This window comes from Hylobates moloch, unplaced genomic scaffold (genome assembly GCF_009828535.3).
Source record: "Hylobates moloch isolate HMO894 unplaced genomic scaffold, HMol_V3 SCAFFOLD_8, whole genome shotgun sequence".
NCBI lineage: Eukaryota > Metazoa > Chordata > Mammalia > Primates > Hylobatidae > Hylobates > Hylobates moloch.
In genome coordinates, this window is record NW_026652283.1 from 34,462,549 (window position 1) to 34,485,437 (window position 22,889).

The window sequence follows — 22,889 nt, forward strand, 5'->3', positions numbered from 1 at the left end:
AGGAGCTGCTGCGGTTTGCAAGGGAGACAAAGGTTAGGTCTATTCCGTAGGAGAAAGAAGCCATGGATATATGGGATCTCTACCCAGTTTCCTGTTCGCTCGCAATAATTGCAGAGATCCTGGAGAATGTTAGGATCGAGAGACCCATAAGTGGGCCATTTGCTTTGGTTGTCTAGGGGATATGTGGGCCAGTTTTGCTATTTGGGGTCTACCGTGGCCTTAGGGGCTTGAGGCGAGGCGAGGGGTCTCTTGCCTGCCTAGAGAGGTAGACCCCAGAGGGGAAGACTTACCGAGACAAGGCCAGTGTTGGGCAAACAGCTTGGCGAACAGGAGAATGAGCGAAGACTGGCCAGGGTCTGGACTGAGCCCGAAAGGGATCAGGGTCCCACCAAGGGGGGTGGGGAGTCCCAATCCGAGTCATGGCACCAATGAAAGGGGCCGGGTGGAGACCAAACTACACTGGTCGCAGCCAAGAGATCTTTATTGGAGGTATCGAGCGGCACCACGCAAGGGAAAGGAAGAGAAGAGAGAGAGGGCTGCTGGTGTGCTGGGTTTTATATCTCTTGGGCCTACGTGGATTGGGCTGGGGCGGGCCCAAGGGAAGGTGGGAGATGCTTCTTTCTGATTGGCTCTCCTTTGGCAGGTTCAGACAGTGCCCGGTCAAGGAGGGGAGAAGAACCCGGAACTGGCCCCATCTTAAGGTATGGCACCATTTTAAGGTACCCCATGTTACCTAACAGCGATGGCTCATGCCTGTAATCCCACCACTTTGGGAGGCCAAGGTGGGCGGATCACGCGGTCAGGAGATCGAGACCATTCTGGCTAACATGGTGAAACCCCGTCTCTACTAAAAATACAAAAAAAAAAAAAATTAGCCGGGCGTGGTGGCAGGTGCTTGTAGTCCAAGCTACAAGGGAGGCTGAGGCAGGAGAATGGCGTGAACCCAGGAGGCGGAGCTTGCAGTGAGCCGAGATCACGCCACTGCACTCCACACTGGGCGACAGAGCGAGATTCCATCTCAAAAAAAAAAAAATCATACTGCTATTGTTACCCATAATACATAGATAAGGACCAAGGTCATCAGTAGAGCAAGGATTAGGAATCAAGACTTGTGACTTAAGATTCCTTTTTTTTTTTTTTTTTGGAGGCAAGGTCTCACTCTCACCCAGGCTGGAGTGCAGTGGCGTCATCATGGCTCACTGCAGCCTAGACTTCCTGGCCTCAGGTGATTCTCCCACCTCAGCTGCCCAAGTTGGGACTACAGGCCTGTGCTACCATCCCTGATTATTTTTCTGTATTTTTAGTAGAGGTGGGGTTTCAGCATGTTGCCCAGGCTGGTCTCAAATTCCTAAGCTCAAGTGATCCACCTGTGTTGGCCTCCCAAGCCTGACTTGAGATTCTTAAACTCTTGAGATTTGTGCAAGAAGCTGACCTGCAGTCTCTGCCTAAGAGATTTAAGTAGCCCTAAAACGCTTAATCCATTGATCATTAAGTAGTCAATGACCATCTATCATGTGATATGGGGACTTGCTTTCTATTCAGAGACAAAACTAGCAAACATTCGACAATTATAAAATTGACTAAGCTGGCAAATCTTTAAAACTAACTAGACAGGTGCAATTCAGAGAAGACCACTGATGGCTGAAATGGTTGGCAAGGTTTCTTGGTGACAGGCTTTGATGTGGACTTTATTTATTTATTTATTTATTTATTTATTTATTTATTTATTTTGAGACAGAGCCTCGCTCTGTCACCCAGGCTGGAGTGCAGTGGCACAATCTTGGCTGACTACAACCTCTGTCTCCCGGGTTCAAGCAATTCTCTGCCTCAGCTTCCCGAGTAGTTGGAATTACAGGCGCCCAACACCACGCACGGCTAATTTTTGTATTTTTAGTAGAGACAGGTTTCACCATCTTGGCCAGGCTGGTCTTGAACTCCTGACCTCGTGATCCACCTGCCTCAGCCTCCCAAAGTTTTGGGATTACGGACGTGAGCCACCGCGCTCGGCCTGATGTGGACTTTAAAGCAGAACTTGCAGGATGTTTGCCCCTCATTGTGATGACCATCGTGTTTTGTTTTGTTTTTTCCAAACGATTGGGAGCTTTGACATCAAAATCCCAATTTTTGAGGTGTCATGAGAAACTACAACACTCAGCTTGTATTCCCACTACCGACAAGGGCTATCACTGAGGCAGCTGACCTCTCAGACACAATAAGCCCTGGGCTCAACAAATAGCCAATCCCATTACCCACCTGGCTCCTTAGGCAGTGGGTTTGCTTCCCTTACTTTAGGAGGAAGGATAAAGGCAGCCCAGAAAGGAGAATTGGACAGAGAAGTGAAGATGAGTGAGTATGTCATGAGGTGAGAGATAATGTTGAGACATTTATAACTAGAACAGAGTTTTCATGTAAGGATAAGGTTCAGTCCCCCATTTAAATCAGTTAGCTCTGCAGTGGGGGAGAATCTGCTCCCTAGGCCAAAACACCTATTTGAAATTAGCAGAAGAATCTGGTGACAGCCAGTGCAACCATTTCAATAAATAAACCAAAAATAAACTGTGCATTGCTGCTGATGGACTAAAGATGCCAATTTTCTATATAAAGGGTGACATACTCAATTTCCTTCTATTCATTACATTTTGGCATATTTAAAAACTAACACACATTTTTCTTTCTTTCTTTTTTTTTTTTTGAGACGGAGTTTTGCTCTTGTTGCCCAGGCTGGAGTGCAATAGCGTGATCTCTGCTCACTGCAACCTCTGCCTCCCAGGTTCAAGCGATTCCCCTGCCTCAGCCTCCCAAGTAGCTGGGACTACAGGCATGTGTCACCATGTCTGGCTAATTCTGTATTTCTTAGTAGAGACGGGGTTTCTCCATGTTGGTCAGGCTGGTCTGGAACTCCCGACCTGAGGTGATCCGCCCACCTCAGCCTCCCAAAGTGCTAGGATTAGAGGCATGAGCCACTGTGCCCGGCCAAAACCACATATTAAAATTTGAAATCGACATTAAAATATAATCGATTATAAGTTTATCATAAATTATAAATATAATGTGTATTGCATAATTACATCTCACTTGTTTTTACTTAACTCCATTATGTAGTGCTGGTAGTAAGCAATATTGAGGCAGAATAGGGTCTGGGGCAGGGAACCTAAGGCAGATTTGTGCTGACTTCCTAGAACTGAATCAAGAGGATCAGACTGTACTCCCTTTGGCTCCCCAGTCTTCATTCAGAACTTTACTTCAGCCTCTGATTGGTCACCTCCTACAACCAATCAGACTGGTCGTGTACCACTCCTTAATTTACATACAGTATAACCAAGTAACCAATGGGAAACCGCTAGAGGGTATTTAAACCCCAGAAAATCCTGTAACCAGCGCTCTTGAGCCCCTTGCTTGAGCCTGCTCACACTCTGTGGAGTGTACTTTTTGTTTCAATAAATGTGTGTTTTCATTGCTTCATTTTTTTGCTTTGTTTGTGCATTTTGTCCAATTACTTGTTCAAAACGCTAAGAACCTGTCAACTCATAGTCAAGACCTTTCACCGGTAACAATATGGTTGCCTCACATGCTTTTTGTCCTAGGCAGGTCTGTGCCTCACTTAGTTTTTGTTTTGTTGGAGACAAGGTTTTACTCCTGTTGCCCAGGCTGGAGTGCAGTGGCGCGATCTCGGCTCACTGCAACCTCCGCCTCCGGGGTTCAAGAGATTCTCCTGCCTCAGCCTCCCAAGTAGCTGGGACTACCGCTGCATGCCACCACATGTGGCTAATTTTTATATTTTTTGTGGAAACAGGGTTTCACCATGTTGCCCAGGCTGGTCTCAAACTCCTGGGCTCAAGTGATCCACCCACCTCGGCCTCCCAAAGTGTTAGGATTACAGGCATGAGCCACTGTGCCCAGCTCTATTTGGTTTTAATATATTCCAACTCTCACCCTCTTCTTACTTTAGATTTGGCCTTCATTGCCTTCATGGTCTTCCATTGTTTATTTTCACAATTAAGCCCTAGTTAGCCCATGATATGCAAAGGTTCTGTGAAAAAAAGAGCCCCATCTCAGCCTGGCAATCAATCCTAATAAAAGGTAAAAGGATTCTGAGGGATGTGTTTGGCTTGGAGAGTAACAATTCAAGTTTGTAAAACATGCCTGAGTACAAAGAAGGTTAAAAAGCACTACCCAGTGTTCCTGCTATATATTCATTTGAAGAGCTGCTTTTCAAACCACAGGCTCTTGGCCTATTCATTAATCCTATTTTCTTTTTCTCTTTTGAGTCGGAGTCTCACTCTGTCACCTAGGCTGCAGTTCAGGGGCACAATCTCAGCTCACTGCAACCTCCACCTCCTGGGTTCAAGCGATTCTCATTGCCTCAGGCTTTCAAGTAGCTGGGATTACGGGTGCCTGCCACCAAGCCAGGCTAATATTTTGTATTTTTAGTAGAGATAGGGTTTCACTATGTTGGCCAGGCTGGGCTTGAACTCCTGACCTCAGGTGATCCGCCTGCCTCAGCCTCCCAAAGTGTTGGGATTACAGGTGTGAGCCACTGTGCCTGGCTTTCATTAACCCTATTTTCTGTTAAATACCCATAGAAAAATAATTGCTTATCCGTTCCTTTTAGTTCAAGTTCGCCATACTATGATGATATTTAGCACCACCCAGTGGCAATTTTTTTCTTATGTTCTTGGGAATAAATAGCAACTTTGCAAACTCTTGATCCCAAAAGAGAATACCTCAATCAATAGAAACAAGAAAAAAGTTGCAAATCAAACTAAATTTCATTTTTAAAAAGTCATGTACTTTAAGAGTTCAGATCATTTTAAGTTGTTTTACTGGCCTCCTGTCTCCTTAAAGACAAATAACTAGGCCTGGTGCAGTGGTTCACACCTGTAATCCCAGTACTTTGGGAGGCCAAGGTGGATCACTTGAGCCTGGGATTTCAAGACCAGTTCAAGACAACATAACGAGACCTCGTCTCTACAAAAAAATTTAAAAATTAGCCAGGTATGGTGGTGCATTCCTGTAGTTCCAGCTATTTGGGAGGTTGAGTTGGAAGGACTGCTCGAGCCCAGGAGTTCGAGGCCACGGTAAGCTATGATTCCACCACTGCATTCCAGCCTAGGGGACAGAGCAAGATCCTGTCTCGAAAAAAGGGACAAATAGCTTAGGTAGTTAAACAACAACAACAATAAAGACATTTTTCAAAAATTCTCCTTTTATTCTCTAGTTATAAACATATACTCACTTTCAAATAAAATTCTATATTAGAAGGAAAGGTCTCTTTGTAAGGCATAGTATTGACTTTTTCTTATGAGAAAACAGGAAATACCATCAGTGCTTTTAAAAAAGTGAAAGCATGAGAGAAAAATCAGGGCTCTATCTAGAGAAGTCTAATTGTTTCTCTACAAAAACCAACTGGAATACAGGATAGCTCTGTCCTATAGCAACCTAAAACACAACCTCCCTTGATGTACATATAGAAAATCTATGTCTTGTAGCCAGGCATGGTAGCTCATGCCTGTAATCTCAGTACTTTGGGAGGCCAAGGTGGGCAGATCACAAGGTCAGGAGATCAAGACCATCCTAGCTAACATGGTGAAACCCCATCTCTACTAAAAATACAAAAATTAGCTGGGCATGGTGGCGGGCGCCTGTAGTCCCAGCTACTCGGGAGGCTGAGGCAGGAGAATGGTGTGAACCTGGGAGGCAGAGCTTGCAGTGAGCCGAGCTCACACCACTGCGCTTCAGCCTGGGCTACACAGCGAGACTCCGTCTCAAAAAAAAAAAAAAAAAGAAAAGAAAAGAAAGAAAATATATGTCTTAACCAACTTGGAAGAAAAACAAAATTCTGTGTGTGGAAATATATTTTTTCAAGTTATTCTTTTTTCAATCTGGATTCAGCCTCAGGTTGCTGCTGACATCAGTGCTCCTCGCTGGGGTGAGGCTGGAGGGCTTGCATTGCACTGGAAGGGCATGAGGCACCTACTGCCACAGCAGAGAATCAAAGGACCATAACTGGCCCTTGGGGGTTGAAGAATTCTTTAAAGTCTGAATATTTGGGGAACACAGACCAAGGCTGTGCCCTGATTTTCCCTTTCTGAAAGTCACACTTTAACTAAAACATTTCTGTTCTACAAATTTCCATATATCAAAAGATGCTGTAGAATTTAATTCATAGCGTGTTCTCAAAAGGAAGAGGAAAAAAAACAGTTCTTCATAGAAGTCTTTTCTTTTTTGGTGTCTTAAATGTCAATGATCACAAAAACTTCCGGCTTCTCTTCATTATAGACCTGCATGGCTGAGTATGTTATTGCTTTGACTTCTGTTCCCTAAAGTTGGGGTTAGAGAAAAAAAAAAGGAAAATAGGATGTTGAAATAATAATCATTAACTCTAGCAACAATCAGCAGAAAGTAAAAATTCTAGTATTTTGAAAATGAAAAACTCACATGAAACAATTAGTTATCAAATTAGGAGAATACACAGGGATCCAAGAAAAATGAGAGGCAACATATGCACAGTGGAGCTGGGACATGGAACTCTAGTCCTGGCTTTGTTTCCACCTGGGTCTAGAAATTGTCTGGCCTGTCTGGACATCAGTTCTTCGTTTATAAAATGGGTTAAATCACATAAAGACCCATCCATGGGTATGTTCACTGCAGCACTATTCACAATAGCAAAGACAGAATCAATCCACATGCCCATCAATGGTAGAATGGATAAAGAAAATGTGATACATATACACCATAGAATACTACACAGCCATAAAAAAGAATGAGATCATGTCCTTTGCAACAATGTGGATGGAGCTGGAGGCCATTATCCTAAGTGAATTCATGCAGGAACAGAAAACCAAATACCATGTTTCCATACATTTAAGTGGGATATAAACATTGAGTACACATGAACACAAAGAGGGAAATGAGACACCGGGTCTACCTGAGAGTTGGGGGAGGGTGAGGATTGAAAAACTGCCTATCAGGTATTATGCTGATTACCTGAGTGACAAAATTATCTGTACAGTAAACCCCCACAACACGCAATTTACCCATGTAACAAACCTGTATGGGTACCCCATGAACCTAAAAATAAAAGTTGGAAAGAAAAAAAAGTAAAAAACTTTTGAGGATGATTAAAAAAAAGAAAATGGGTTGAATCACAGAACACAAGCTTTTCTACTATTTGGCTCAGGGCTCCTTCTGAAATCCAAACCACCTCCTTATACTCTGACCTAGGCCCTAGGAATTCAACTTACCCTCTTTTCCTCAGTTGACAACACTCACTTCACCTCTTGGGACTCTTCTCTTTCCAAGTCTAGCTGAAGAGTAAGATATAGTTTCCCAGGTCAAAAGCTCTCCACACGTCTCTGATACAGGACACTGCCCAACCCTGCCCCAGTTTAAAACCACAGAATTAGATGTTCTCTTAGGTTCTTTCCAGCTCCAAAAGGAATCTACAATAATTCTGTGCACCATAAAATGTATCAGGCAATAGGTAAATGGCATTTGCCAGCTCTACACCACACAAAAAAAGGAAGATTTCACAGAAGGATGTAAGTGGCACTGCAGCTGCTTTTTCTCCTCTGCCACAATCACCTGGCAAAACCACAACCTAATTCAAGTTCAACTGTCTGCTTATGGCAGCACACACCATGCTAACTGGTATCACCCCGAGTGTATGTCCACACATCTCAAACAGGAATTCAGTACTCTCAGTAAAATCTTACAATTACCAATAAATTCCCTTTTTCACTCTCTGAGAAAATTCTTTCTCTTCTCCTCTAGTGATCATTCCTCCCTCATCCTCTCTCTCAATCAACTGTGCTTCCTAGAAAAAGTAAGAGCAACTCAGTAAGAACTGACTCATCTTCCTACCACCAAATCTACCATCATGCTGTATCTGTACTCACCTTAGCCTCTCTGATTGCAATGAATGGCTTGTCCCTGGCTCCCATCAGAAGGCCAACTCCTATACGTGCGTACTTGATCCTATACCCCCCTTACCAAATTTTACCAAAGAGGCTGTGGCCCTATCTCTACAACCTTATTTCCTACTATTACACCTTCACTCTCAGCTCCAGCTTGCTGTTCCCTGAACTTATCTCATTTCAGGGCCTTTACACCTGTTTCTTCGCCTGGAGAGTTCGTCCATATTTCTGCTCACTTCTCATCTCTCTTGCCTCTGCTCAAATATCACTTTCTCAAACATACTGATATATTTTGGCTGTGTCCCCACCCAAATCTCATCTTGAACTGTAGTGCTCATTATCCCCACGTGTTGTGGGAGGGAGCAGGTGGAGATCATTGAATCACGGGGATGGTTTCCACCATGCTGTTCTAGTGACAAGTGCATGAGTTTTCAGGAGAGCTGATGGTTTTCTAAGGGGCTTCCCCCTTCGCTCAGCACTCACTTCTCTTCCTGCCACAATGTGAAGAAGGAAGAGTTTGCTTCCCCTTCCACCATGATTGTAAGTTTCCTGAGGTCTCCCCAGCCATGCTGAACTGTGTCAATTAAGCCCCTTTCCTTTATAAATTACCCAGTCTCGGGTATGTCTTTATCAGCAGCGTGAGAATGGGTTAATAAACATATATTTTCTGACTACCCCTCCCCTCCTTCAACCACTCTTACCTCATCCTGATGGCACTGTTCACTATCTGAAATTATGTGTTTACATGTTTGTCTGGCTCACTTCTCCCACTACATTTTAAACTCAGTAAGGGCAGAGACTTCGCTTATCCTGTTACATTTCTACCTCGAGTGCATAAAAAAAAGTCTGAAACACTAGAGGCACTTGATAAGTATTTGCTGAATGCATGCATAAATTCATGGATGGATGGCATATGGATTCATGGAGAGAAAGTAAAGACAATATTAAAACCAGGAAGGTATTTTTAAACCAAGAAATATTCCAGGAACCAGATGTTTTAATAAGCTATTTGTAAAACATTCCTTTTTGCTTTGAAAAGTTGTTTGATTGGCTGGGCGCAGTGGCTCATGCCTGTAATCCCAGAACTTCGGGAGGCCGAGGCAGGCGGATCACTTGAAGTCAGGAGTTTGAGACCAGCCTGACCAACATGGTGAAACCCCACCTCTACTAAAAATACAAAAATTAGCCGGCCGTGGTGGCATACACCTATAATCCCAGCTACTCAGGAAGCTGAGACAGGAGAATCGCTTGAACCTGGGAGGCGGAGGTTGCAGTGAGGTGAGATTACGCCACGGCACTCCAGCCTGGGCAACAGAGTGAGACTCCATCTCAAAAAAAAAAAAAAAAAGAGTTATTTGATCATTCATTCAAAAAATAAGAAGTAGCTGGCGCAGTGGCTCACACCTATAATCCCAGCACTTTGGGGGGCCAAGGTGGGTGGATCACCTGAGGTCGGGAGTTCGAAACCAGCCTGGCCAACGTGATGAAACCACGTCTCTACTAAAATACAAAAATTAGCCTGGCGTGGTTGCATGCGCCTGTAATCCCAGCTACTCAGGAGGCTGAGACACGAGAATCGCTTGAACCCAGGAGGGGAAGGTTGCAGTGAGCAGAGGTCGCGTCACTGCACTCCAGCCTGGGTGACAGGGTGAGACTGTTTCAAAAAAAAAGAAAGAATAATAATAATAATAAAAACTGTTGGCTGGGTGCGATGGCTCACGCCTCCTTTGGGAGGCTGAGGTAGGTGAATCACCTGAGGTCAGGAGTTCGAGATCAGCCTGCCCAACATGGTGAAACCCCATCTCTACTAAAAATACAAAAAATTAGCCAGATATGGTGTCATGTGCCTGTAATCACAGCTACTTGGGAGGCTGAGGCAGGAGAATTGCTTGAACCTGGGAGGCAGAGGTTGCAGCGAGCTGAGATCGTGCCACTGCACTCCAGCCTGGGCAACAGCATGAGACTCCGTCTCAAAAAAAAACAAAAAAAACCCCAAAAAACTGTTAGGAGTACCAAGCTGGAATTGGTGGTGTGCACCTGTAAGCTCAGCTACTCAGGAGACTGAGGTGGGGGGATTGCTTGAGCCTAGGAGTTTCGAATCAGCCTGGGCAACAGAGCAAGGCACTGTCTCATATAAACAAAAACTCTTAGGAATAAATGAAATTAATTTGCCCACAATCCATTCTGAATACTTCCAATGGCAAATATGAATTTAGAATACAGTTATGTGCCGCATAACAACATTTTGGTCAATGATTAACTGCATATATGATGGTGGTCTGAGAAGATTATAATACTGTTTCTTATTTTTTTTTTTGCATATATGATGGTGGTCTGAGAAGATTATAATACTGTTTCTTTTTTTTTTTTTTTCTTGAGATGGAGTTTTGCTCTTGTCGCCCAGGCTGGAGTGCAATGGCATGATCTCCGCTCACTGCAACCTCTGCCTCCCAGGTTCAAGCGATTCTCCTGCCTCAGCCTCCCAAGTAGCTGGGATTACAGGCGCCTGCCACCACACCCAGCTAATTTTTGTATTTTTAGTAGAGGCTAGGTTTCGCTATATTGGCCAGGCTGGTCTCAAACTCCTGACCTAAAGCGATCTGCCTGCCTTGGCCTCCCAAAGTGCTGGGATTACAGGTCTGAGCCACCATGCCTGGCCTGATTTTTACATTTTTAAATGGTTGGGGAAAAAAATCAAAACAATGATATTTTGTTACATTTGAAAATGATAAGAAATTCAAATTTCAAAGGGCATAAATAAGTTTTACTAGAATACAAGTGAACTCATTCATTTAAGTATTATCTATGGCTACTTTGGTGCTACAACAGAAGCACTGAGTAGCTGCTCTTCTGTCATTCTTGGCCCACAAATCTTAAAACATTTATTATCTGTCCATTTTATAGAAAAAAACTGCCAACTCCTGTTCCAATAGATTTTCCTACCATACAGTGAGGCCATACAGGTTGGCAAATACAGAATCTAGAGACACACAGAAAGTAGAAGGTACAATAGAGAACATCAAGTCCAACATCTTTATTATAGGAGAATAAAGGTCAAAAAGGCAAAGAGAATTTCAAATTCCACAATAATCTGAACAAACTTGACCCTAGAACCCAATGCTGACGCCTCATCCACTAAATCAGGTGTGTATAATCACAGTATTTTAACAAAATATATCCAGACAGGCCAGAGAAGCTTGAGAAAAACATCACTTTACACCAGTTAGAACTAACTGAAGTTGATTGTCACATATATGAACTTTATGGTAAGGAAATTTTTCATGTTCTTAATGGCTGGATTTTAAAACATACCTGAGGGTGCTTGGACAATGAAAATTCTTCTCCCCACCTGAGAATACAAATTAAAACATGATTAAGATTTGTTCTCTCTTCATATGTTTTAAAATAAGCCTTGTAAATGTGGTTAACATGCTAGAAAGCCAAAAGAGACAGGAGGGGTCAGGGAGCTGTTAAGTTTCATTTTCATTTGTCAAAAGATACAGCTGTTGAGGGACGTGTGTGCAGTGTCATCGTCTGCTCTCAAGGTTGACAGTTAAGGCCAGGTGCGGTGGCTCATACCTATAATCCTGGCACTTTGGGAGGCCAAAGGGAGGATTGCCTGAGCCCAGGAGTTTGAGAACAGCCTGAGCAACATAGGGAGACCTCATCTGTACACAAAATAAAAAAAAAAAAAATTAGCTGGGTGTGGTGGCACATGCCTGTGGTCCTAGCCACTCAAGAGGAGGGGGCAAGAAGATTGCTTGAGCCCAGAAGTCAAGGCTGCAGTGAGCTGTGACTGCACCACAGCACTCTAGCCTGGGTGTCAGGGCAAGACTCCGTTTCAAAAAAATTTTTAATTATAGGCCAGGCACGGTGGCTCATGCCTGTAATCCCAGCACTTTGGGAGGCCGAAGCAGGTGGATCACCTGAGGTCAGCAGTTAAGGTTGGCAGTTCGAGACCAGCCTGACCAACATGGAAAAACCCTGTATCTACTAAAAATACAAAATTAGCCGGGCGTGGTGGCGCATGTCTGTAATCCCAGCTACTTGGGAGGCAGAGGCAGGAGAATCGCTTGAACCCAGGAGGTGGAGGTTGCAGTGAGCCGAGATCACGCCACTGCACTCCAGCCTAGGCAACAGAGCAAAATGAAAAAGGTCAGGCGCAGTGGCTCATGCCTGTAATCCCAGCACTTTGGGAGGCCAAGGTGGGCGGATCACCTGAGGTCAGGAGTTCAAGACCAGCCTGGCCAACATGGTGAAACTCTGTCTCTACTAAAAATACAAAAATAGCCAGGCGTGGTGGTGGGCACCTGTAATCTGAACGACTCAGGAGGCTGAGGCAGAAGAATTGCTTAAACCAGGAGGCGGAGATTGCAGTTAGCTGAGATCATGCCACTCCACTCCAGCCTGGGTGACAGAGCAAGACTCTGTCTCAAAAAAAAAAAAAAAAAAAAAAAATTAATTCTAGTGGCCAGGCACGGTGGCTCCCACCTGTAATCCCAGCACTTTGGGAGGCAGAAGTAGGTGAATCCAGGAGTTCAAGACCAGCCTGGCGAACATGGTGAGAACTCGTCTCTACTAAAAATACAAAAATTAGGCAGGCATGGTGGCATGCACCTGTGGTCCCACCTACTCGGGAGGCTGAGGCACAAGAAAGGTTTGAATCTGGGAGGCGGACGTTGCAGCGAACCAAGATCACGCCATTGCACTCCCAGCCTGGTCAACAGAGTGAGACTGTCTAAAAAACAAACAAACAAAAAAATTAATTTTAGAAACTTTAAAAAAGGTTGATAGTTGATCTCAAAATAAATGTGCCCCAATATAGTGTACCTATGGTGGAATCTCAATAAACATTGTTTAGTAAATATTGTTTCAAAACAGAGTAGTAACATATTCAAAATTTTTACTATCCTCAGAGTTATGAAACTAGTTAAGTAGGCTGGGTGCGGTGGCTCACACCTGTCATCTCAGCACTTTGGGAGACTGAGGCAGGATGATAGCTTGAGCTCAGGAGTTCGAGACCAGCCTGAGCAATGTAGTGAGACTCTATCTCTAGAAAAGACTAAAAAATAAAATAAAATTAGCCAGGCATCGTGGCATATGTCTGCTGTCCTAGCTATGTGGGAGGTTGAGATAGAAGGATTGCTTGAGCCCAAAAGGTCACGGCTGCAGTGAGCCATGATCATGCCACTGCACTCCAGGCTGAGAGACAAAGCAAAACCCTCTCTCAAAACAAAAACAACAAAAACGAAACAAAAAAGAAAAAAAAAACTAAATAATACCTCCCATCGGAGAAAGCAAGTCTGAGTACCACAAAGGCAAAATACTGGACTCTATAATACAGTCCGAACTTGGTTTACACTTTACAACTTTTCCAAAAATATCCAAGATCTGTATATAGAAGGCCCTAGAAAAGTAATCTAGAACTTGGGATCAGTCTCCTCTCTGTCTTTGACACTAATGTGAGTGAAGATCACAACGTGGTGTAGTAGAAAGAGCAAAGTTTTAAAATTCTGTTCAAACACATATTAGCTAGTACTTTTGGACATGCTTGTTTCTTTTTTTTTTTTTTTTTTTTGACCCGGAGTCTCACTCTGTTGCCAGGCTGGAGTGCAGTGGCACAATCTTGGCTCACTGCAACCTCTGCCTCCTGGGTTCAAGCGATTCTCCTGCCTCAGCCTCCTGAGTAGTTTGGATGACAGGTGCCCACCACCACACCCAGCTAATTTTTGTATTTTTAGTAGGGATGGGGTTCCACCATGTTGGCTAGGATGGTCTCAATCTCTCTTGACCTCGTGATCCGCCTGCCTCACCTCCCAAAGTGCTGGGATTACAGGCGTGAGCCACTGCACCCAGCAAGCCTGTTTCTTTACTCATTAAAAAACAACAAAAAACAAAACAAAACAAAAACACAGAGAAGATAATAAAAGATCTCACTTTACAAAAAGAAGTGAATGAAATTCAATATAAAATGGGGCCACAGGAGTTAGAGACCAGCCTAGCAACACAGCAAGACCCCATCTCTATAAAAAAATTAAAAATTAGCTGAGATTAGCCAGGCATGGTGGCAGGCGCCTGTAATCCCAGCTACTCAGGAGGCTGAGGCAGGAGAATCACTTGAACTCTGGAGGCAGAGGTTGCAGTGAGCCAAGATTGCACCACTGCCCTCCAGCCTGGGCAACAGAGCAAGACTCTGTCTCAACAACAACAACAAATTAGCTGGGCATGGTAGTGCGCACCTGTAGTCCCAGCTACTTGGGAGGCTGAGGAAGGGGGATCACTTGAGCCCAGGAGTTCAAAGCTGCAGTGAGCCATGATTACACCACTGCACTCCAGCCTGGGGGACAAGGCAAGACCCTGTCTCAAATAAATCAATAAATTAAATTAAATGGAGCTGGGAGTGGTGGTATGCACCTGTTGTCCCAGCTACTCAGGAGGCCAAGGCAGGAGGATCGCTTGAGCCCAGGAGTTTGAGGATGCCTGGGCAACATAGTGAATGAGAACCCATTTCTAAAAAAATAAATGAGGCCAGGCACAGTGGCTCAAGCCTGTAATCTAAACACTTTGGGAGGGCCGATGCGGGCAGATCACCTGAAGTCAGGAGCTTGAGACCAGCCTGGCCAACACAGTGAAACCCCGTCTATACTAAAAATACAAAAAATTAGCCAGGCCTGGTGGCAGACACCTATAATCTCAGCTACTCGGGAGGCTGAGGCAGAAGAATCGTTTGAACCCAGGAGGTGGAGGTTGCAGTGAGCTGAGATCACACACTCCAGCCTGAGCAACAGAGCGAGACTCTGTCTCAAAAATAAATAAATAAGTAAATAAATAATAAATGAAAATAAAATTAAAAAGCTATATGTAAAAGCAACCTAGGAGGGCCAGGCACAGTGGCTCATGCCTATTACCTCAGCACTTTGGGAGGCCAAGGCCAGAATACTGCTTGAGCCCAGGAGTTTGAGACCAGCCTGGGCAACATGGGGAGACCCCATCTCTTCAGAAAACAAAAAAGTCAGCCAGGTGTAGTGGCGCACTTGGTGGTCCCAGCTATTCAGGAGGTTGAGGTGGGAGGGTCCCTTGAGCCCAGGAGGCTGAAGCTACAGTGAGCCATGACCACACCACTGTACTCCAGGCCTGGGAGACAGAACAAGACCCTGTCTCAAAAAAAAAAAATTAAAAAACCTAAAAAATATAATTAAGTGACTAAAGAAACTTGAGAAACAAGTTCAATCAAAGTGACCTAATCAAGTGTTTGCAAACTCTGGAAGGAAAAGAAAAGTACAATTTGTTAATAGAAGGAATTGATTTAAATAGGTCTAGAAGTGAGAACAGATGAGAAAAAAAAGTGTCAGTGTTTCCCATCCACTAAGCTGGGCTTTATGCTGTGCCATTTAGCAATTACATGTATTCGCTCCCTAAAAAATCAACAAATTGGGAATCAGATTTAACAATTAAAATCAACTTTATTTTGATAAGTTTCTGGTCCTTCCAAGCCCTTAGGCATCCCGCAAAACTCAATCTGCAAGTGGCCCTCGGATTTATGTTTCCATCTGTTTCCCTGCTCATTGAATTCAAGGAAGAATATAACTTTAACTCGGTATTTAAAAGACTTTCAAAACTTACCCAATTGATCGTAATTTGAAATTTCTTTGATCAATGCTAAGTACTTTCACTTCCTAGAAAGGAAAAAAAATTTTTTAATTAAAAAAACTTCATAAGAGACTATCTACTAAAAATCTTTTTGTTTTGTTTTGTTTTTTTGGACCATCTACTAAAAATCCATAAAACCTTTTTTTTTTGAGATGGAGTCTTACTCCGTTGCCCAGGCTGGAGGACAGTGGCGTGATCTCAGCTCACTGCAACCTCTGCCTCCCAGGTTCAAGCAATTTTCCTGTCTCAACCTGCTGCGCAGCTGGGACTACAGGCGCCTGCCACCATGCCCGGCCAATCAATTTTTTTTGTATTTTTAGTAGAGATGGGGTTTCACCTTATTGGTCAGACTGGTCTCGAACTCTTGACCTCAGGTGATCCACCTGCCTCAGCTTCCCAAAGTGCTGGGATTACAGGCGTGAGCCACCGCGCCTGGCCTTTACAACCTTTTCTAGAAAACAATAGCACACAACTTCTGTGAAGCAAAGAAAATTAAAATGTTAGCTAAAATAGGACAACAAATGAGATATCTATGTATACAGTTTTTTCTTTTTTGAGACAAGGTTTCGCTCTGTTGTCCAGGCTGGAGTGCCATGGCATGATCTTGGCTCACTGCAACCTTCACCTCCCGAGCTCAAGCAATCCTCCCACCTCAGCCTCTGGAGTAGCTGAGACCACAGGCATGTACCACCGCGCCCAGATAATTATTGTTTTTTTGTTTTTTTTGAGAGAGGGAGTTTTGCCATGTTGCCCAAGCTATGTATTAAATATATTTCAAGGAAATAAGTTTTTTCTTACATATTCAAGGGAGGTATTCTAGAAAAATGCAAGATCTAAAAATATGAGTCAAAAGAATTTCTCTGCAAGATACATGGTAGAGAACTACTCTGGGCACACAGGGGCAGTACCTCTGCCGCTGCTGTACACTGCCACTTCGATACAAGCTGTTGTTTAATGCTGGGGGAAAACAGATATATGGTGGAGGAGGAGGACATAGGATTTCAATCACTCTGAGCCTAATAAAATACTGGTAGGCACTTGAACTCTGTAGGGTGAGTGACTCAGTTGATAGAATGAGTATAAGTAGTGAAGGTGGTAAAGCAGAGAATGGAGGAATTATAAAAGCAGAGAGTGCCATCTCTGTTAAATAACAATGACATTGCAGATGTGTTCCCTTCTAAAGGATGACAGCAGCAAGCAATCTCCATTTGGCTTTTCCTTTTTTCATGTTAAGGAAAACTAAAAGCTGCAGTTGTTTAACTTAGGCCAATGTGACAGGGCTACTAAATTTCAAATGGAACAAAAGGAACAATGGATGGACATAAATATAGCTCAAACTTGGGAAACATAAAAAGTGTGGATGAGGCTGCATGCAATGCCCACACCTGTAATCCCAGCACTTTGCAAAATTGAGGCAGGAGGATTGCCGGAAGCCAGGAGTTCAAGCCAGCCTTGACAACATAGCAACACCCTGTCTCTATCAAAAACAAAAACAGAAAAAAATGTGGCTGAAAACTGTAGGTACATTTTTATCACACAATCCTGATTAGTGACAAATACATGAGATCTAAATACGAAATGTTCACACATAGGCAAATGCAGGTTAACCAGGAAGTGCCCGTGGTCATTATAATCTCTGCAAATCAGTATCGTCTTATTTGTATGGACTGGTTTTGTTTCACATGTCCTATTTTAAATCATCTTAGCTCATATTAAAATATGAACTAAGAATCCATTTGCTCAGTAAAAAAGAAAAAAGTTTGCTTACCCGGGGTATGAAGAATTCATCAGCACTGAACTTATAAAGCCATTCATCCAAAAAGTGAAACAGAAGAGACTGTAAGTCATCTCCTACACAAGATCAAATAGTATATTTAACAATTCTGGTCTCTAAAAACATACTTGAATTTAAAAGTGCAATAAATGTCTTAGGTCAGTTTAAAGAGAAAGAAAAGACTCATCCTTAATTTTCTGGTTCTTTTTGTGAAAATATACTCAGATTATGTAGAATACTGCACAATTCTATACAGTACTGTATAACAATTTCTTCCTTGTGAATAAATCATTTACCTTGAGTTTCTACTTCTACTGTTTGGAGGGGCTCCACTGTCCCAGTATCTGTCATGTAACCAAACATGGCCATTGCACACTGCTCGAATGCTTCCTCCAGAGTATCTCCCCATGCGTGTAACCTAAAGAAGTATATTCATGCTCTGTGTAATACAATCCACTGCGAGAAAGAAAACTTGATAGCAAGCAAAGTCAAAATAAATTCAGTATGATAAATACAAATTTTAAGGCCTCAATCAATGTAATGGCACTGAAACCAGGTGCTTTTATTTTTATTATTTATTTATGTTTTTTAGACTGAGTCTCACTCTGTTGCCCAAGCTGGAGTGCAGTGGTGCAATCTCGGGTCACTGCAACCTCCGCCTCCTGGGTTCAAGCAATTCTCCTGCCTCAGCCTCACAAGTAGCTGGGATTACAGGCGGGCACCACCAGGCCTGGCTAATTTTTGTATTTTTAGTAGAGACAGGGTTTTACCATGTTGGTCAGACTGGTCTCGAACTCCTGACCTCATGATCCGTCCACCTCAGCCTCCCAAAGCGCTGGGATTACAGGCGTGAGCCACCGCACCCAGCCTTATTTTTATTTTTATTTTTTATTTTTTGAGATGGGGTCTCTCTCTGTCACCCAGGCTGGAGTACAGTGGTGCAATCTTGGCTCACTGAGCCACTGAACCCTGCAAAACTGAGTGCTTTTAAACCATCATTTTCATATTGTGAAGGAACCAAAATGAGAGGAGAAAAATTAAAGATAGGGATACCAAGATCGAAACATTCAGTCTTCCTATTGACGTGGTTTCAAAAGAAAGAACTCCTGCTATACTCACTGGACATCTGCTGTATGATCCAAATCTGAGGGAGAGAGGGAAAAACACTTGTAAGACACTAAACTTGACTCTCAAATCACACACACAAAATAACTCTAGTCCGTTATTATTAGGAATATCATCTTTAAGGAGCAAGAAAACGTGGGCCAGTCCATCAACACCTTTTGCTATGTATTTACTCAACAAAGCTAATTGCTTTGCTTTGTTTGAATCTTTTTTTTTGGGGGGGGAGGGGGACAGAGAGCCGAGATCGCGCCAGCACTCCAGCCTGGGCAATAGAGCAAGACTCCGTCTCAAAAAATAAAAAAAAAATAAAAATAAATAAATAAATAAATAAATAAATAAATAAATAAAATTCCAGGTTTCTGTCTCACCTTTTCTTTTACAGTGAACCTAATCCTAGATAAAATCAATTTAGAAAATAAACTCCACAATATATGAGCTTTTTCCTGATATTCCCACAGGAAAACCAGAAAGTAACAAATGGTACTACAGCCACTCCCACTGGATCTCCCAACATTCTTCATCCAGATCATGACTCTTTTTTTTTTTTTTTTTAAGATGGAGTCTCGCTCTGTCACCCAGGCTGGAGTGCAGTGGTGCGATCTTGGCTCACGGCAGCCTCTGCCTCCAGGGTTCAAGTGATTCTCCTGCCTCAGCCTCCTGAGTAGCTGGGATTACAGGCGAGCGCCACCACACCCGGCTAATTTTTGTATTTTTAGTAGAGATGGGCTTTCACCATGTTGGCCAGGCTGCTCTTGAACTCTTTTTTTTTTTTTTTTTTTGAGACGGAGTCTCACTCTGTCGCCCAGGCTGGAGTGCAGTGGCGCAATCTCAGCTCACTGCAAGCTCCGCCTCCCGGGTTCACACCATTCTCCTGCCTCAGCCTCTCCGAGTAGCTGGGACTACAGGCGCCTGCCACCACGCCCGGCTAATTTTTTGTATTTTTAGTAGAGACGGAGTTTCATCGTGGTCTCGATCTCCTGACCTCGTGATCCGCCCGCCTCGGCCTCCCAAAGTGCTGGGATTACAAGCGTGAGCCACCGCGCCCGGCCGCTGCTCTTGAACTCTTGACCTCAGGTGATCCACCCACCTAGGCCTCCCAAAGTGCTGGGATCACAGGCGTGAGCCACTGCGCCCCGCCCACAACATGACTTTCATCAGTTCTTCCCACTTAGGATCATAGAATATTAGGGCTGGAAGGAATTCTTGGAGATCATGAGTATGATTCCTTCACTTGGAACTGCCTTTGCGAAATTATAACTGAGGAAATTATGACAGTGAAAGAAATCAGACCTAACTGACTCCATCTTACTTCTAATCTGTAAGCTGTCCTTGTTCATTTCTGGTGGGCCCAACTAACTTTGGGAAGGAATTCAGTTCATGGTTAGACTCTGAAACAAGATTAATAACAGCCCTTTCCTGAAAAGACCCCCTTCTTGCCTGGGGACCAACCAGTCTGCCTTTCCAGGACTAAAAAAATTAGCTACAAGATTAGAAATTAGAGTTTAAGCCGGGCGCGGTGGCTCACGCTTGTAATCCCAGCACTTTGGGAGGCCGAGGCGGGCGGATCACGAGGTCAGGAGATCGAGACCACGGTGAAACCCCGTCTCTACTAAAAATACAAAAAATTAGCCGGGCGTGGTGGCGGGCGCCTGTAGTCCCAGCTACCTGGAGAGGCTGAGGCAGGAGAATGGCGTGAACCCGGGAGGCAGAGCTTGCAGTGAGCCGAGATTGCGCCACTGCACTCCAGCCTGGGCGACAGAGCAAGACTCCGTCTCAAAAAAAAAAAAAAAAAAAAAAAAAATTAGAGTTTAAGGGTCATGTAGCCTCTAGCTCTAAGAGTCTGAACCTCCCCAAATTGCTCCCGTGGATAACATCACTATTGTAAAACCTAAGATCAGTACTTGAGATATTTTGCAGACCCTGCACTCAGCTGACACCACCCAGACTGGTTATCTGGCTCAACCCGTTTTGCCATCCCACCCAGGAAGAGAAGACAGCAAGAAAAACTCACTTCAATCCCCTGTGATTCCATCTCCAACCTGACCAATCAGTAGTATCCACTTCCCAAGCCCCTACCAGCCAAATTGTCTTTAAAAACTCTGATCCCCAAATGCTCAGGGAGACTGATTTGAGTAATAAAACTCTGGTCTCATGCACAACCAGCTCTGTGTAAATTACTCTTTCTCCACTGCAATTCCCCCATCTTGATGAATCGGCTTTGTCTGGGCAGCAGGCAAAGTTAACCCACTGGGCAGTTACACTTATAAGAAAAAACTTGAGGCTGGGCGCAGTTGCTCACGCCTGTAATCCCAGCACTTCGGGAGGCCGAGGCGGGTGGATCACAAGGTCAGGAGATAGAGACCATCCTGGCCAACATGATGAAAGCTTGTCTCTACTAAAAACACAAAAAATTAGCTGGGCGTGGTGGCGCGCACCTGTAAACCCATCTACTCAGGAGGCTGAGGCAGAAGAACTGCTTGAACCCGGGAGGCGGAGGTTGCAGTGAGCCAAGATCGCGCCACTGCATTCCAGCCTGGGCAACAAGAGCAAAACTCAAAAAACTCAAAAAAAAAGGGGGCGGGGGGGAGGAGAGGGTCAGGTCCCTAGGATGACCCTAACCCACTGTCCATCATTGAAATGCCTGCCTGAGAAACAGCATCATGGCCAGGAGAATATGTTTGTTCTAGCAAACACCTTATGTAGGCCCCTAAATTTCCTTTCTTAGAGCAGGTACTAAAAAGAGCTTACAAATGTGAATATCTATCTCTTACTACTTAGAAGTGTCTTTCTCAAAAACCCAAGAGCCATTCCTTTGAAATGCAATCAACGGGAAGGATGGGGCCTTTGTCTCCCAGCCTCTGTGGGAGGAAAGAATCCTCATTTCCATACTGTCAGCTATCAGACACAGCTAGACTAATCACATTTACGCTGATCAACTCTTTGTACTTTTTCACTTCTCTGACTCTACTAAGCCCCCCTCACTCCTCTCCCTTTAAAATGCCCAGTTATCTCCACACAAATCAGAATGGAGCTCAGCTCTTTTCCCTCAGTAGTTACTAAATAAAACCTGTTTTCACTGCTCTGAGTAATGTCCAGTTGTATTTACCTTTGACACACGAGTGAAGAAGCCAGACATAAAAGAATCTGGGCCGGGCGCGGTGGCTCACGCTTGTAATCCCAGCACTTTGGGAGGCCGAGGCGGGCGGATCACGAGGTCAGGAGATCGAGACCACGGTGAAACCCCGTCTCTACTAAAAATACAAAAAAAATTAGCCGGGCGCGGTGGCAGGCGCCTGTAGTCCCAGCTACTCGGGAGGCTGAGGCAGGAGAATGGCGTGAATCTGGGAGGCGGAGCTTGCAGTGAGCCGAGATCGCGCCACTGCACTCCAGCCTGGGTGACAGCCAGACTCCGTCTCAAAAAAAAAAAAAAAAAAAATCTAAACTGTGTGGTTCCATCTATATGAAAACTAAAATGGGCAAAATTAAGCTATGGTGGTAGAAAACACAAGTGTTTTTCTCAAGACAAGGAAGTGGAGGATTGACTGGAAAAGTGCAAAAGGGAACTTCTTCTGGTGATGGACACGTTCTATAGATTGGATGGAGTGTTGGTTACAGAGATGTAAGTATCTGTTTATAAAAACTCACTGAACTTTACACCATAAGGTCTGAGCACCTTACTCAGGTAAAATATATAATTTTTTTTTGAGACAGAGTCTCGCTCTGTAGCCCAGGCTGGAGTGCAGTGGAGTGATCTTGGCTCACTGCAACCTCTGCCTCCCAGGTTCAAGTGATTCTCCCGCCTCAACCTCCTGAGTACCTGGGATTACAGGAGTCCACCACCATGCCTGGCTAATTTTTTGTATTTTTTAAGTATAGACGGGGTTTTGCCATGTTGGCCAGGCAGGTCTCAAATGTCTAATATCAAGTGAACCACTCACATTGGCTTCCCAAAGTGCTGGGATTACAGACCTGAGCCACCGTGCCCAGACTAAATTATATTTCAATTAAAAAAAATCAATTTAAAAGACAGTGACACACTGCTACAGGGCAGTGGTTCTCAAATTTTGGAGTCTCCAGAATTTTTTTTTTTGAGACAGAGCCTCACTGCAACTTCCACCTCCCAGGTTCAAGTGATTCTCCTGCCTTAGCCTCCTAAGTAGCTGGGATTACAGGCATGCGCCACCGCACCCAGCTAATTTTTGTATTTTTAGTAGAGACGGGGTTTCACCATGTTGGCCAGGATGGTCTCGATCTCTTAACCTTGTAATCCGCCCACCTCAGCCTCCCAAGAGCTGGGATTACAGGCGTGAGCCACTGCGACCAGCTCAGAATTCTTTATTCTCTTAAAAATTATTGAAGACCCCAAAGAGCTTTTGTTAATATGGGTTATATCTGTCAATGACCACACTGCAAATTTTAAGTGA

At 44.0% G+C, this 22,889-nt stretch overlaps 1 protein-coding gene across 9 annotated transcripts in view; it reads right to left on the minus strand.

Annotated features, from left to right (window-relative positions):
• Positions 1–4,526: 4,526 nt before the first annotated feature.
• Positions 4,527–22,889, minus strand: part of ZBTB8OS (zinc finger and BTB domain containing 8 opposite strand) — a 28,032-nt gene continuing 9,669 nt past the window's right edge. Inside the window, exons 2-8 of one of the 9 annotated variants that reach the window (XM_058443280.1) lie at positions 18,460–18,484; positions 17,637–17,758; positions 17,335–17,417; positions 15,540–15,592; positions 11,229–11,265; positions 7,245–7,307; positions 6,264–6,320 (exon numbers count right to left, since the gene is read on the minus strand). In XM_058443280.1, coding sequence (XP_058299263.1) covers positions 7,269–7,307; positions 11,229–11,265; positions 15,540–15,592; positions 17,335–17,417; positions 17,637–17,758; positions 18,460–18,484 — 359 coding nt within the window. In that variant the 3' untranslated portion in view covers positions 6,264–6,320; positions 7,245–7,268. Of the gene's footprint in view, positions 7,072–7,244; positions 7,308–11,228; positions 11,266–11,495; positions 11,585–15,539; positions 15,593–17,334; positions 17,418–17,636; positions 17,759–18,393; positions 18,485–22,889 lie in introns of those variants that run through there. The other 8 variants (XM_058443285.1, XM_058443283.1, XM_032160097.3 and 5 more) reach the window with 8 other exon arrangements.